At 41.5% G+C, this 17038-nt stretch overlaps 1 protein-coding gene across 4 annotated transcripts in view; it reads right to left on the bottom strand.

Annotated features, from left to right (window-relative positions):
- TFB1M (transcription factor B1, mitochondrial) overlaps window positions 1-16583 on the bottom strand; it is a 62788-nt gene extending 46205 nt beyond the window's left edge. The window contains exons 1-5 of one of the 4 annotated variants that reach the window (XM_060241170.1): window positions 16096-16583; window positions 14183-14340; window positions 6249-6400; window positions 1710-1818; window positions 495-646 (exon numbers count right to left, since the gene is read on the bottom strand). In XM_060241170.1, the coding sequence (XP_060097153.1) occupies window positions 495-646; window positions 1710-1818; window positions 6249-6400; window positions 14183-14315 (546 nt within the window). In that variant the 5' untranslated portion in view covers window positions 14316-14340; window positions 16096-16583. Of the gene's footprint in view, window positions 1-494; window positions 647-1709; window positions 1819-6248; window positions 6401-14182; window positions 14341-15769 lie in introns of all 4 variants that reach the window. The other 3 variants (XM_060241178.1, XM_060241185.1, XM_060241162.1) reach the window with 3 other exon arrangements.
- Window positions 16584-17038: the final 455 nt, after the last annotated feature.

Raw genomic sequence — 17038 nt, forward strand, 5'->3', positions numbered from 1 at the left:
ATGTAGAATGCATTGCAGGAATCTAATCTAGACATAAATAGGGCATGTACTATAGTAGCCAGAACTTTTCTTTCTGTGAATCGTTCCAGCTGGTTAATCAATCAAAGCTGGTAAAAGGTGCTTCTGGCCACAGCTGCTTATCCAGCAGCAGGGTGGGGTCCAAGAGTGCAGACTACAGACTTGTTTGTTTAAGGGAAGTGCAATGCCATCCAAGATGGGGGACACTTTAAACCCCAGGCCACACCTTCTGACCATCAGTAGTAATTGCCTCATGTATCTTGAGATGACTGGAGGGAAATGAAAATAATGAAAAGAGCAGTACAGGAACTAGCTCCAAAAATAGAAAGTTACATTGCTATTCAAAGCAGGTCTGCTTAGAATCATAATGTCTATTATTTAATGAGGCTTATTCCCAGGAAAATATTTGCAGTTAGCAAGCATTTATTTACAAAATTTAGCATTTTTTTGTTTAATAAATCAACAGGCAAACTTACCTCCCCTACTTCTTTCTGAAATGTTAGAGTCATCTGTGTCCTACCATAACTAAATGGACCATTCCTTTCAGATATATTCTCAAGCCACTTGATTATTAGTGGGGTTGAAACACTAAAAGGTAGATTTCCAATAATATGTATATTGGGAGGATCTGTAAGAAAAAAAGAAAGTAAAACATTAGGAGTCAGTAACTACAGAGTATAAAAGTATTCTCTGCATTAATGTAAGCTTGGATTATACACTGTCATTATACAACACACAGACTATGCATGTTCCTCAGCTGTATTAAATAACACAATAAAATAAACCTCAAAATACAAAGTTATCTTTTGGGTTATATCTACATGCCAACAACACTGGAATAAGATTACAATAGCCTCTCGTTCTACGATTATCTATTCTTTTTTCCATAACCATATAATCAGCCACAATTTGACATTACTTCAACATTGACCCGGAAATTGCAGCTGGTGCAGAACGCCGCGGCCCGGCTGTTATTGGGCCTCCCAAGGTGGGGGCACATCCGGCCGGGCCTTCGGGCTCTGCACTGGCTTCCAATAACATACCGAGTCCAGTACAAGGTGCTGGTCATTACCTTTAAAGCCCTATATGGCCTGGGACCTGCCTACCTGAAGGACCGTCTCTCTCCACACGTTCCCCAGAGAGTACTGAGGTCTGGGACTCAAAACCTTCTCACCATCCCCGGGCCCAAGGAAGTCCGTCTCAAGACAACCAGAGACAGGGCCTTTTCTATAATGGCCCCCACATGGTGGAACCAGCTGCCGGAAGAGGTGAGGGCCCTGCGGGATCTTACTCAGTTCCGCAGGGCCTGTAAGACAACCCTCTTCCGGTTAGCTTATGCCGACTAGATAAATGTAGCTTATCAGATTTTAGTGAAATATACTGGATAGTTTAATGTTAAGATTTTAATGTTTTTAGGTTTTTTAAATGTTTTGACTTTTAAATGTATTAACTTTGTACCTTGTTTTATTGTTTTGTCGTTGTTGTGAGCCACCCTGAGCCACACTGTGGGAAGGGCGGGATATAAATTATAGAATAAATAAATAAATAAATAAATAAATAAATAAATAAACAAACAAACACTGGTACATACAAGATAAATACAGTATATCAACTGTGGTGTATATTGAATGGTTGTATATGACCTATTAATTTTTTCTCCAAACTACCAGCATATAGGGGGTGATTCTTACCATCTTCCCATTTCTTCTTAAGATGCTGTGGAAAAGCTTTCTCCAACTTATATGTCAAAATGTCCCCATGAACAATATGAACTTTTCCTGGAGCTGCTTCAGAGAGCATCTGAGATTTTCAAAGAAAGGAAGATTAGCTTAGTTAATATCTAAGACCCTAAGATTGAAAGTATTCCAACTGGGTATGCATGCCATTAAGAAAATTCAATACTTTCATAAAGAGCATAAACAACTTTAAGACTATATGCGTAAAACCATTTCACATGTTCCATGAATAAATTGAATGGGACATCATTAAGAGAACAGTTTCTTTAACTTCTGCCTGAAACAAACAAACATTTTCTCCTAAAGATACATCTTTTAGAAAATACAATTGAACTACACAACTACAGCAACATTTGGGGAAGTTAATTTTGTGCTACTATATCACAATCCAAATCAAAAGTGTTATCCAGCAAACAAAGGGTACACATGGAGGGGTCCTGTTCTCATGCACTCCCCTGACTATAGTTTACAGATCTTTATATATACACACAGGTGGATTGGGAGCAATATTTAAGAAACTGGAAAGAAGCTTCCAACTTCATTTTCATATGAGAGGACAGGCAAAAGAGGAAATAACAATCAAAGATGGAGATTAAAGTACAATACTCCTAAACAATTCTAGTGATAGATCAAGATATCTGAAGAAGTGAGCAGTGACTCAAGAAAGGTCATACCATACCACAAATTTTGCTAGTCTTTAAGGGGCTACTGGACTCCTCCTCAATTCTAGTAATTCTAGCATTATATGTTATTTCTCACTCACAGCTAGTCCAAAACTAGAACCCACATGTATACAGTGACCCCAGGAAGAAAAAGGATAAGTTATTAGGAGGATGAGACAAGGATGAAGAAAAGCAACATGACTAGCACTGAGAGAGAGAAAAAATAAGGAAAAGCTGTGTTTTTATAAGGTGGTTTGGAGAGAGGAAGAAACAAGGGGAATAAGGCTTCAGTTCATCAGGAGAAGCAAAGCTGGACAGGCATGGGAAGAGGGAACAGGGGGGAAAGCAAGTTGCAGATGGGAAACTGAAGACTGCAGAGCAAGGAGCCAGGTGAGCAGAGGAACGGATAGGAATCCAAAGGGTATGTTATGCTGGCAGGCATCAGATCATTGTTGCTTGTTTCTGAAGTGCAAGTGTTGTCAGTTGTCATGACAATGGAAGCAGCTCTGGGGTAGGAAAGGAAATCAGCTTTTTGCCATTCCAATCTTCAGATCATGCTCTATCAAAGGGGGTTGTTTCTGGGCAATATTTTAAATTTGAAATTCAGACTACCATGTGGCCACACAAAACTATTAGAGGTGCACCAACTGATGACAAAAACAAGAGGTTATCCAGAGTTGCACAAAAAACTAATTTTATTTTCAAAATGGCTTTTAAATATTTCAGGATTTATTCTTCAAAAGTATTTCTCTTTCACTCCTTTCTGAGCTTTTCCCACTTTTTATTATTTTTTATTAATTAAAAATACCATTATTTCTAGTTCAGTTCAGGTATCAAGCAATAAGAGTTCAATATGGACTCAGATGCAGATTTCCTCCTCCATGTCTTATTAGCTGCATTGTACAGTTCAGATAGCTCTACCTCAAATAATCTGTCCCTTATTGTTCACAATGCCTCTAATTCTGAAAGGGAGAGAAGAGATTCAAAGGAAATATTCAGTGTTCTTACTTGTTTCAAGTACCGCTTTTCAGCATTAACAAATGACGTATCTTCAGAACACGGAAAAACATTTCTTATATCTTAATAGCTCTTCATCATCATCATCATTTTATTTATATCCCGTCCTCCCCGCCGAAGCAGGCTCAGGGCGGCTCTTATGAAATTCTCTTCACACAAAAGAGAGACTCAGTCCTGTAATCCAGGGATGGCCAACGGTAGCTCTCCAGATGTTTTCTGCCTACAACTCCCATCAGCCCCAGCCATTGACCATGCTGGCTGGGGCTGATGGGAGTTGTAGGCAAAAAAACATCTGGAGAGCTACCATTGGCCACCCCTGCTATAATCTATGAAATTGTACAAGGTCATTTAATCAGCCCCATAGCCAGGATTTCTGATGTCCAGGGGCATGAGCAAAAGTCAGGAGGCACTTAGTGGCCCCTGGTGGGAGGAGTGGCTGCTCCTACTGCCCTTCCTGCACATTTTAAGCAGCCCTCCCCTCTGCCCCCACCTCCTCCTGAAGGGCCAAAGCTAAGATGGTAGGTGGGGGCCACCCCCTTCTTCCTGGGTGATTTAAATTATGTGGGAGGGTGCCCAGAAGCAGCTGCTACCTTACCACGCTATTGGAAGGCCTGCCAATCCACTGATCAACAGGGCTTTTAAATCATGCAGGAGGCTGGCAGCTGCTCATATTGCCCCCCCCCACACACACACACAATTTGAATTGTGGGAAAGGGAGAGGAGAGAGAGGAGGAGGCAGCTGGGAGAGTGGGAAGGGAAGGCCGTGGGGCTGGGAAGGAACCACCATGGCATTCAAGCAGCAGTGGCAGCAACTGACTGATGGGGGGGGGGCAGTCAGAAGTCAGGTGCAGGGCCCTCACAGCCCCCCCCCTCCCAATCTGTGGCTATGTGCCTGCTTTGAATAGAATGAATATGGGAAGTGTTCATCTTAAACCGAAGGCTCAATGGACAGAGCCTGATGGTGTCATGGGTGAAGGTCCAATAGCTATACTAAGAGTATACTTCCAAACATCACTAGGTACATCCTGCATGTAGAACTCTACCTCTGGAGGGGAAAAGCACCCTACTCCTTTAACAGAGGTTTAATGAGTGCAAATGGGCAGGTGAAGTTTTTCATGGCATGGAAGTTAATAGAACCACCTGTTAAATAATACCCTGTTAAGCCTCTATAAGAGAGACAGCCTTTCTCCAGGCTACTTGCAGCCCTAACCATATGGAATCTATATGTAGTAACAATTATGTGGTTTTGAAGATATAACTATTTAGCAGACTAGAAAATAAAAATAACATAGAAATTAGCTATGTGCTAAAATGTAGTTGATCTTTCAGAGCAAACTACTACCTCCTATCTCTGATTTACATGTGCGATAGGGAGCACATGCAAGCAGTGGTAGATTGGCAATATGGCACACCATCCAGGAAAAATTTCCTTAGGATCTATAATACAAGTTCATTGTTGATTTAATTAGCACACCTACATTCTTCTCTGAAGAGACATTGCTTGGCTCAAAGCTGTAGGCAGGAAAGTGGGTAAAGGGTGGGGAGACTCAGTGCCTCACTAAAATGGGAAGTTCTGAAGCTGCACCTGCCTGCAAATCACTCCCTCCAACCTAGAAATTATCCCTTAATCTCTGAGGTTCATGCTTACCATGTTGTGAAGGATAAGCTCCCTAAACACAAGCAGAGTGTATGCACTCTTGGTTTCCAGGCAATTGATTATTCTTGGCACAGGTTTATTTAAATCCTTCCAAGGACATTATTTTTCTGTAGTGAAAGGTGATGGTCCTTAAGATTGCCTGGATATTCTGCCATCACAGGTCAGCTCTTTAGCAAAGTACCACTTTTTTCCTGCTAGAAAAAGATTCTGGAGTTTAAACCTGCCTAAACATGATGCCTCTCCAGTCCTTTAGCCCTAATTCCTGATTTTGGGGAGGGGGGGGGGAGAGATGAAAACATAAAATTGACAGTGATGTTCCACTGGAGAGTAAAAGGCATTCTGCTCATGTATATATATTCTTTTACATAGGCATTACAGCAATAGCTTCAATTAATGGCTCAAACCAGATAGCAAACTGAGTGAAATTTAGCATTTATCTTTCTGCTCCTTTCTCTCTACAGCTCCCACCTACTACTCCCAGATATCCCATTACAAACAGAAGAGGCATCCCCAAAATAATACATCTCACTCAATTTATCAATAAATTGTTATTATTCACTACTGTGGACATCTGAAAGGGGGGGAGCAAGTCAGAAGCCAAGTGCTCAGGCAGAAAAGGTGACAAACAGAACACAAAAGAATCAATTTGATCAACTCCAGAAAATTTGTAGCCACCCCTCCCTCATCCAGCATGATGTAGTGGTTAAGAGTGGCAGACTCTAATCTGGAGAACCAGGTTTGATTCCCTACTCCTTCACTTGAAGCCTGCTGGGTGACCTTGGGCCAGTCACAGTTTTTTCAGAACTCTCTCAGCTTCATCTGCCTCACAAGGAGAGGGGAGGGGTGGAGAATGTGATTATAAGCCACTCTGAGATTCCTTAAGGTAGACATTAAGGTATAAGGTAGAGAAAGGTATAAAAACCTACTCTTCTTCATCCCCTCCCCATGTAACTGAGGTGGAGCATGTTGTGTTTCTGAGATAGCACTGCCCCTCAACCACCACCACTACCCTCCACAGCTAAGACTTCATACAAATGAAGTACACTTTTTTCTTCCATGGCTCAGACCTAAACAGAGATACAGGTTTTTACTTTTTACAACAATATTGCTTTCACAATTAAAACTCAGATGGCAATGTCCAGAATAGTATTTTCATACCTGCAGCCCTGGAATAAAGCGGGGATCTTTTTCAACTAACAGGAGTTCTGCAACACCAGCATTCAAGATGGGTCTTGTAATTGATCCTGGACCAGGACCTATCTCACATACATAGGCATCTTTCAGACTGCCAGCACTTCTCACTATCTTATCTGCAATTTACAACAGCACAGTTTATCTTCTGCAAAACTCATTAAGAGAAATCATTTCTATGACCAACAATGAGCTCATTTCAGAATAGTCATCAACCGTATTTAATCAAATCAAATAATGCAATACACAAGAGGGACCCTGTGAAATTCATGGGGAGGGATTTCTCCTGCCTGTTCCCTCCCAGCTGTTCTGCCTACCCTACTGCCACCCTCCCTGCCCAGTCAAATACTGTTCCACCTACCCGACTATCTAACCCATGCTGCAGCAAGTGGCAGCTCCTGCCAAGATGAAATGGGAACTGTGGGGGGCAGTAGCAGATCCTCCTGTACGTCCTCACCCACCCCTTCCAGTGACTTTGCCTTGGCAGCAGCGAGGGGATATGCCAGCTTGCATGCCATTCACCTCCAGTATCATGGCCTCAGCAGCAGGTAGGGGAGAAGGAGGTTCCCACTCCTTCTCCCCCATCTACCCAGTCATGGTCAGGAGTAAACTGCTCTGTTTGGGGTTTTTTTGTACACTATATCCCTTTGCAATGGTTTGGGAATTTTCTGCAAACCTAGGGGAGGAGATCCCCCAAATCTGGAGAAAAAACTTTCATCTCAGTGTGGCCCCAATCTGCAGATTTAAGTATCTGTAGCTGGGGTCATGTTGACTGTTAGATATTTTAATAGAAGAGACTAGCTAGAGACATTTATCATAATTTATATGTATGAAGTTTAGCTTTTAGTATGTTTTTAAACATTTTTTTAATTGCTGGAGCATTTCACTGTTTCTTTAATAGCTAAGCTGGAATCTATAAGATAGAAATTTTAAAGAGGGTTCCACGGTTAAGAGTTTCTAAACACCTTTTCCTTCTAGCTATGAGTTTGATTTTGCAGTTTGTATTAGACAAAACTGTACTGCCAGAAAAGGATGTAGTTTGCTATATCAAAAAACGGTGTTATGCAGAGATTTAATATTGATATTCAAATAATATTCAATATATAAAAAAACATGAACATGGAAACAAACATCAGCTGCACTTAATGTTTGGCAGCAAAGAAAGAGGAATTAAACAAGATGTAAAAAAGCAGCAGTCCACTATAGCAAATTTATGCAGTGCAATGTAGTATACAATTTATGCATAGGAAGCCACATATTCAGTCCCCGGTTAATGTATCACATAACAAGGATGGAAAAACCCTATAGGTAATGAATTGGCTATTGTCTACAAATTCCTTATGGAATATATATTTGCCAGTGCCTATTGAAATGGGGACCTAAGATGAAGACATGACGAGACTGAGGTCTTAAATGACATCATGCTTCCCACTTTTTATGAGTTCAGCTGATCCTTGCTCATTTGGTTAAAAGCCTAGGAGTTACACTGGACTCATTAATACAGGAAAAGCAATGCAGCCACAAAAACACTTTCTTCCAAGTTAGTTTAGCCTGAAAGAAGGCCCCTACCTTGACTTGGCTGACCTAGCCACACCACAGTTACACTGAGCCTAGACTACCATAATGCACTCTATATAGGTCACCCTTTAAAATCAACTCACAAACTGTTAGTACAGAATGCTGCAACTTGGTTATTATCAGAAACTAGACAGTGATTACACCCACTCTGCAGTCATTCCACTGGCTGCCCATTAGTTACTGAGTTCAATTCTAGGTACTAGATGTCACATACAAAACCCTTCATAGGCTTGGACCCTTGTATCTGCAGTACCAGGTCTCCTCTTAAGCCCTGCCATGACAACTTCACTCATATGAACAGGGGTTTCCACAGGTGGCTGCTAATGGGCAACATAAATTACCTGTAGGTGTGTGATTTCTGTAGTGGCCCCCATCCTATGGAATGAACTGCCTGAAGAGGTCAGGTCAGCTCCCACACTTTTGGCTTTCAGCAAACTATGTAAAACAGAACTGTTTGAGAGGGCATTTTTTTTTTTACAAAGAATAGGGCTGTATTATGACAGAAAATTTCAGGAAGATGTTTTGACAGAGAGAACATGATGGTGGACTACATCTGTTACTTTATGTGTTTATATTGCTCTCACTGCATTATACTTCTAGTTAGATAATATAACTTATTGAATTGTATAACATGTTTAAATATTCATGCCTTGTTGCAGATTTCTTCAGTCCTATTCCTATCCTTGCCCTGAACTGAATGGCTCAGGCAAGCCTGATATCAGAAGAATCTAAGCAGGGTTAGTTTGGATGGGAAACCAGCCAACAAGCAAGTCCAGGGTCGCTACTGGGGTGTGCATTCAGATCTGCCTAAGCAAAAATACCTTATCAGTATTTTTCAGGTATATTTTGATCTCCCAAATGTATCTGGGCTTTGTCAGGAAAACAAACAAACAAACAAACCCAAAAAAATCCTGGATAAATTCAGAAATATTGTGTAGACCTGAAAACAGCGGAGAGCCAGGAGCAGATTGTTCTCACCTCTCAGCTGTTTGTTGGGCAGACTTTAAAGGAACTGCAGAAGTCAGGCAGAGGATCAGCTTGTATGGATGGCTTCTCTTGTTTGGTGGCTGTGGCTGGCTTCTCTTGCAGCCTGGTTTAAACTGGGCTGCAAGAGAAGCCAGCCCGATATCAGCTGGATTAGTGGGGAGCTGAGAGGTCCCTGGAGGTGCAGCTCTGTGCTGCCTTCTCTAACTACCCAGTTTAAACCAGGGGAGGGACAAGAGAGGGCAGCCCAGCTGGGATCACTGTGTTTGCAGGGAGCCAATAACTCTGTGCTGCCTTCCCCTGCTGTTATTTAAACTGGGTGGCAGCAGAAGGCAGCCCAGCCACAATTAGTTGAGCCCAGAGGGAGCTTAATCCAGGCTGCAGGAGAAGCCAAGCCAGCCCCAGGATCAGGCTGGTATATTTTTTAACAATCACTTTCCAGTTATGGTCTACTGGATCAAAAAAAAAATAATTGGGATTTCCAAAAAAATCCCAGATCCAAACACCATATTTGGATCTGGGATTTTTTGGAAATCCTAAATTTTTTTCCAGTCCAACAGACCCAAACAAATTTTTTTTACGATTTTGTAAAAACTACACCCCTCTAATCACTACACAGAGACAAGCCATGGCAAACCATCTCTGAATGTCTCACTTTGTAAATCCCATGGGGTAGGCATAAAGTCAGCTATAACTTGATGGCATTTAACACACACACACAATCCTATGCCATTGTTTATTAGATGTTTTGTTGTTGTTTAGTTGCACAGTCGAGTCCAACTCTTTGCGACCCCATGGACCAAGTCATGCCAGGCTCTTGTCTTCCACCATCCTCCAAAATCCGCTCAAATTCATGTTAGTTACATCAGTAATGCTGTCCAGCCATCTGATCTTTTGCCAACCCCTTCTTCTTTTGCCTTCTGTCTTTCCCAGCATCAGGATCTTCTCCAGGGAGTGCCCCCTTCTCATTTGGTGCTCAAAGTATTTGAGCTTCAGCTTCAGCATCTGACCTTCCAGGGAACAGTCAGGGTTGATTTCCCTTAGGACTGACTGATTTGATCTTGCAGTCCAAGGGACTCTCAAGAGTCTTCTCCAGCACCACATCTCAAAAGCATCTATTCTTCTGCGCTCAGCCTTCCTTATGGTCCACCTCTCACAGCCATACATTACAGGGAATACCATCGCTTTGAGTATACAGACTTTTGTTGGCAGGGTGATGTCTCTGCTTTTTATTATACTGTCTAGGTTTGCCATAGCTGTAGATGTAAGGGCCTACAAAGTGCCCTGCTGGATCAGACCAATGGTCCACCTCGTCCAGCATCCTATCTCACATCGTGGCCAACCAGTTCCTCTAGAGGGCCAACAACAGGGCATAGAAGCTAAAGCCTTCCCCTAATGTTTCCTCCTGGCACTGAGACTGAGAACTTAACTACCTCTGAATGTTGAGGTTTCCTTTAGCCACCATGGCTAGTAGCTACTGATAGATCTCTCTCCTCCATGAATCTCTCTAATTCCCTTTTAAAGCTATCTGTGCCTGTGGCCATCACTACATCTTTTGGCAGCAAATTCCACATTTTCCATATCTTCTCATCCTATCGATTGTAGTGACTTACATCATTGAATCCACCTTAAAGGCAGACTGTAAATACTGTCAAATAAACAAGGATCCCTGAAATAAAGTAGTTGCATACCATGCTGAGACCAAGTAGTAGATGCTAAAGAGCAGCACAGCTGTGTACAAAATAGATGTACCATTTATAAAAGAATCTGATGAAACAAACAGAGAAAAGCTACAGTTTTCTCATACAACCTGTCTAGGCAACTTCTAAATATGCAGCACCCAGACATCTGTCATTATAGTTTTTATTTGATTTTCTGGTCTGTTTATATGATGCCTTGAGCAAGTTACTGACAATGCAGCATATACATCATTTTCAGTAAAGGTACAAACCCAATACTGACCTTTGCAGCTGTCAGCACTTTTAAAGAAAAATCAAACCATGGCAAATAAACAAGTTATTTTCTCAAATCCCAATTTTCTTCTACCATAGCTGCATGATGTCGATTGCATAAAGGTCATGCAAAGCACAACCACTATACTACTTATAGGCTAATCAGAACTCAGACAATATAGTGTTCAAGTTCTCATTTGTGCTTAGCTGTGATTTTATATCTTGGGTTAATAAAAGAAAATACTCCCATTGAAATAAAGCAGCCTTCTCAAGTATGCTCACAAAAAAAGGCCACGTTTTAGTGGCAGAACACAGGCTTTGCATGAACTCCAATCTAGTTAAAGGAATTCAGGTACCACAACTCAAACAGCTCTCTGCTTTAACCTTAAATTGCCACAGTTGGTTGGAGCAGACCACTGCTGCTCAATGTAAGCATGCTACAAGAAAAGTTCAAAATATATTTCATTTATTTATGTATTTATTCCATTGTTTTCCATACAGGTTCCCACAAAAGAAAAATGAATTCTTTATCATCACCTGAATAATTCCTAAAAAATTTAGAGAGGCATATCCATCTTAAGTCATAATGGAGAAGGTGAGTCCTTCAGATTCTCTGGTTCTAAAGCCATTGAGGGCTTTATAAATCAAAGCTGGATCAGATCATGCTCAGAAACATACAGAAAAACATTTGATATCTCATATCTCTGCCAAGTTATGCAGTTACCAAGAGAAGAAGGCTGGGAACGACATTTTGCCAGCTGAAGACTGGCTGAGCTTCTGTTCCTTGATTTAGCATGGGTGTCACCAGAGGCTTAAGTCAACACAGCCTTGGTACTCTGTCTCTTATCCATGGCTTATTTCTTGCAGTCCTTAGTGAGCCTAACTACTGAAAACAACACCAACCAAGAATGATGGAGCATCATATTGTATATGTTCTGACTGTTTCTTTAAGCTGTATTTTTGTATTTGTTTTGTAAGCCTCTGAGTCTACAAATGGAGTCAGAAGTTTATATGCACAGATGGATATAAAGTTCTAACTAAAAACAACCCTCCCAGAATGTAATGTAGTTACTGTGTTTTTGAACAAAGTGAATTTTCTTAACAGTTTTCATGGTCTAGTCCATTGTCAGGGCCCAGAGGACCTCTGCTGCTGTTCTCAGGTGCTAAACCACAGCCACCCAAGTTCTAGGAACTTCATAGGGTTCTGGACTTTTGCTTGAGGCCTTTCAGCCTCTGGGTTTGTTTCTGTGGGAATATGCAAGCATTCAGCAAGTGACACACACACACAATTATAATATATTTAAGTTTATTAAATTATCCAACTCATAAAGAGTGTATGCCAACCTGGAATCACTCTATGAGCACAAACAAAGGCAATGAAAAGAAACAAACACACTCAATTATTAGCTAAAGGTCAACTTACTTAAACAATAAAAAGACACTAACTTGCTTCTATGATGTAGCTATGTGGCTTGAAGTTCTTAAACATGGGCTCAAAAAAAAGAAAAGTTCATTCCATGCCAGACAATTTTAGACATTTAAGCAAAAAAAAAAAAAGGAGGAGGAGGGGCTGGTATTAAATAGCAAGCTCCATTACCTCTACATGGGAGAAGGGGAGATCCTTTCAGACACCCTTACATCAGGCCATTAGTTTTATTTGCCAATCAGGGCACATTTAACTAACTGGTGCTGCTAGCATGAAAAAATCAGGGAGACTCCCAAGGACAGCAAAAAGGCTCTTGAAAGCAAAAAGGCTGTAATTAAATATATATATATATATATATACACACACACACACACACATATACACACCCAATATAACTGTGATGTTATTGGCTTATGGAGCCCTACCTAGGATAGGCCACAGTTGACACACCAACTTCATCTGGTAAAGTGTCTTGTGCCAGACATACTACTTTAGCATCTAAATCGGGGCGTCAAACTCATTTGTTATGAGAGTCGGATCTGACATAAATGGCGGGCTGGGCCATATTGGACCGGACCATTTGTGTACCTATTTAAGATTAGGTAGGAGATACATAAACTTTATAAAGGACACAGACAAACACAATTAAAGATCTTTTTTAAAAAAAAAACACTTAAAATAAAACATGCTTAAAGCATTAGCACTCATTGGTCTTAAAGGTGCTTTCTTTGTATTTCTTCCATGGAACCCAGAGAACTGGGCAAACGAAGCCCTGGCTCTTTCCCTCCCTCCCCAGGGGACTAGGAGGGGGAGAAGCCTCAGCCAATAGAAGGAAGAGAGAGTTGGCTCAGTAGCTCTGCAGTGCAATTTAGAATGCGGCAAAGCAAGTGCTGCCTCCCCCCCAAAGGAAGGAGCCTCAGCCAATGGAGAAAATAGAGATTTTGCTCTGTAGCTCCTGTGCGATTAAGCAAGACTAGAAAAGCAAATTGTGATGCAGAAGGAAGCAAGAGAGAGGGAGAAGGAAGCAGATGAGACCCAATTGCTTGGGGGCATGATTTGGCCCCCCGGCTGCATGTTTGACACCCCTGATCTAAATTAAGCACTGAGTTTAACAGAAAACCCCAAGCAAAAACTTTGATCTGAGATTATTGCAAATCAGACAGACTAAAACCCACTTTCCAAAGCCACTGAATGACCTACCACCAGAACCTCTATCTTATTTAAATTATGTTTCAATTAACTTTAATTCAACCCCATTACAAATTATAGGCATTGGTTCAGCTCTTCTACCGCCTCTATGGCTCAGATGAAGAGGGGTTGAGATGGAAGTCAAACTGAAAGCACCTCATCTTCAATTTACCACATTAGCAGTTTGATGCAGGCAGAGCCCCATGGCACAGAGTGGTAAAGCTGCAGTACTGCAGTTGGAGCCCTCTGCGCATGACCTGAGTTCGATCCCAGCGGAAGCTGGTTCAAGTAGCCGGCTCCAGGTTGACTCAGCCTTCCATCCTTCCGAGGTCAGTAAAATGAGTGCCCAGCTTGCTGGGGGGAAAGTGTAGATGACTGGGGAAGGCAATGGCAAACTACCCCGTAAAAAGTCTGCCGTGAAAACATTGTGAAAGCAACGTCACCCCAGGGTCAAAAACGACTGGTGCTTGCACAGGGGACTACCTTTACCTTTTACTTTACCCCAAGGCATAGGGACTTCATATGATGTCATGCCATTCACAGCACTTCTGTATTGCAAGAATGAGTATAAGCAAATCCTGAAGCATCACAGTCATAATGTCATAAATACTGCAACATTTAAGCTTCATTTGTAGGTTTTAAAAGCATTTTATTCAGCTTAAAAAAAATCTATTATCAGAAAACATCTGCGTAAATCGACTATCCAAACACCACTGAAGTTTTTTAGAAAGCCATGATGTTCTTCAATAAAATAACAGAAAAAGGCAACTAACCCGCAAGTCTAAGGTCCAGAAGAAAGTTCTGAGATAGCTGTTTTAAAGCTCGAAGCTTGAACAATTTAATAATCTCTCCAATTGTTGGAAGAGGAGGGAGACGGAAAGCAGCCATTTGTCTTGATGCAGCCATAAATTAAAAGATTTATTCTTTCCTCCTAGAACATCAGAATGTAGAAATACTAGAATAGAATTAAATATTCAACTATTGAATAATCTGCAAGTAGGATTTAATTCTAACTATGCGCAGATAAGGGTATTTTCAACCAGGCCAGAAATAGAAGACATGTTTTCATTTTGTTCTGTAAGTATTAAGTAATAGTTTCTTATTTCAAAAGGATGTACTGTGTACAGTGATAAGTTTGAGTAGCATTTGTTTTCACTGCTTCATTATTCTTTTTCATAAAACATTATAAACATGCTGTAGTAGCAGAATCAACAGTACTACAAAAATATACCAATTAACAAACAGCATGGCAGCTACAATGGAGACAACTGCTAGTTCATATGAAATATAACAACTTTGTTAGATTCTGAAAAAAGGTTAGTCTTCTAGGGGAGAAGTTTTTGTTAATTGAAACAGTATGTCACACTAGGATCTGGGAGGCACAGGATCGAATCCCTGCTCTACCACAGAAACTCGCCAGGTGACCTTGGGCAAGTCACACACTCACAGGATTGTTATGAGACTAAAATGGAGATGAAAACAAGGTAAGCCATTTGAGGCTTATTCTCCCCACTGGAGAGAAATGTGGAGTATAAATGAGTTAAATAAATACAAAAATTCCAGCCAATGGTGCTCAACAATGAATTTAGAATTATAGAATTCTGCTTAGGATGGCACTTTTGCCATTCAGAAACTCTCAATCAATTTTTTTACATATTCTAGAAAAGGCAACCATTTGAGGACAATGTTGGTGAAGAAAATGAAGATGTTAACCACTTCACTTGTGATCATATTTTGTCTAGTATGAGGATCTCCCACAGCTTTCAAACCATTACTTGATAGTATTTATGCTTTACTTTTCATCTAATTACTACTAGAAATGTTATTATTGTCCACAATCTGACATCTCAGATGTAATCTTCATCTGGATCCAATAACCTTGCAAATGGATTTGGAGGAATTAAGTGCCCAGCTTTTTAAAATGCCCCACAATCTCTGCAACTTTACATAAACTCAGTGAAAACATGCATTTACTAAATCCTGAGTTGGTGGGAGCCACAACATGGATTGGGAATGTAACATTGGCAAAGTAGGTTTAACTTCTCACATCCATGGCGTTTCTCCAAAGGAAAGCCCACCCCACCCCTCTCCCAGGGTTGAAAGCAAATGCTATATGGGTATTCTGACCAAAGGTAGCGGTTTCAGTTTGGGAAACTGGACAGAAACAAAGTAACCTCCTCCTTGCCAGCATTGGAGCTATAAACCATAGTTAACAATAATAATGAGTATATCCAACCATTTAATTCCAGTATAAAATGTAGCTCGGCCCCAGGTCATCCCAAACAATTTGCAAGGGCCACGAACCCTATAGCTGTACCAGGGAAGGGTGGTTAAGAATCCTGGACACCTCACACACTCACTCCAAGACTGTGGACAGAGATCACAGTTCCACGTGCTCGAGAGAGACAAGCCAAGACTGCTCTTGTGCCTTTTACAGAAATTTAATCTGCAGAAATGAGCAGGTTTATCTTTTGATAAAATAGAAATAAATATCTTCAACTGCAATCGACGGACAAAGGAGGTGCTCAAGCCACAGGCACAGGGAACCCGAACAAGAAATTCCCCGACGGATCATGAGCGCCTCTGCTGAGTTTGCTGCCGCCACAGATTAAGAACGAAAAGCTCTCGTATTGCTCTTGTGCGCACGCGCGCTACGGGGGCCGAATGAGACACAAGTCGAAAGTACCTGAGGTCAAACCACTCGATAAACTTACGGTCAGAAACCGTCGCCGTCAGCAAAATGGTCCGAAGGAGGTAGCACAATGCACCTGATCGAAATCCTGACAGGCAAAGCAAGCATTCTTTTGTTTATAATAAACTTCTGGCGGTATTACCAACGTCAACAAATACGGAAGCAAAGTACCTCTTGTAACCCCGGATGAATACTACGCGGAAACAGATCACATTTACTTCCCCGCCTGCACGATTTTAGAAGGGACGCTCTGCTCTTGTGACTCGTCTCCTCTGGAAAAGGAATCCCGCCCAAGAGCAAACACCCGCTTTCTTATTGGCTGGCGCTCTCCTGAGTCTCAAGTAGATGGCTCTTGAGTGGGTTCACGGTTTGACGCAGAGGACGCTCTTAGGTGTGCTTCTGGTTGGCTGCGCTGTTGGCGCGCTGTGTCCCCCCTCCCTCTCTCGTTCCCTCGGTTTGTGCTCCTTTGCAGTTGATATCTTGGCCGCGTCAGCAAACGGGGAGGGAATTTGCAGGTCTTCCTATTCGGAGCGCAATAAGGTGCGCCCGTGGAATGAAGGGCGATTCAGGAAAAAGCAGAAGTCTTCGTTTCGTATGTTAGCACTAGCAGGGCTCAGGCATATGAAGACGTCTGTGCCTCATGTGCAGAAGCGAACAAGCGAAAACGAGCCTTCTCCTCCTTTTCCATTCTCAGAATTTACACCAAATAACGGAGGAAAACATCGGGATCTGACAGACTTATATTTTCACAACCTGGAATTGAAAAAAAAATCAACCCCCACCGCCCTATGTCAGGAGGACTAAATAAATATTCGATTCAGGCTCAGCTCAGTGATAAAGTTCAGCCTGGAGAAAAAGAGTACTTACTGAACATGTATCTTTTATATCCATTTAATAACCATCATCACAGGCCTTATTTTGTAAGGACTGCTTTTTG

This window comes from Heteronotia binoei, chromosome 1, assembly GCF_032191835.1.
Source record: "Heteronotia binoei isolate CCM8104 ecotype False Entrance Well chromosome 1, APGP_CSIRO_Hbin_v1, whole genome shotgun sequence".
NCBI classification, from domain to species: domain Eukaryota; kingdom Metazoa; phylum Chordata; class Lepidosauria; order Squamata; family Gekkonidae; genus Heteronotia; species Heteronotia binoei.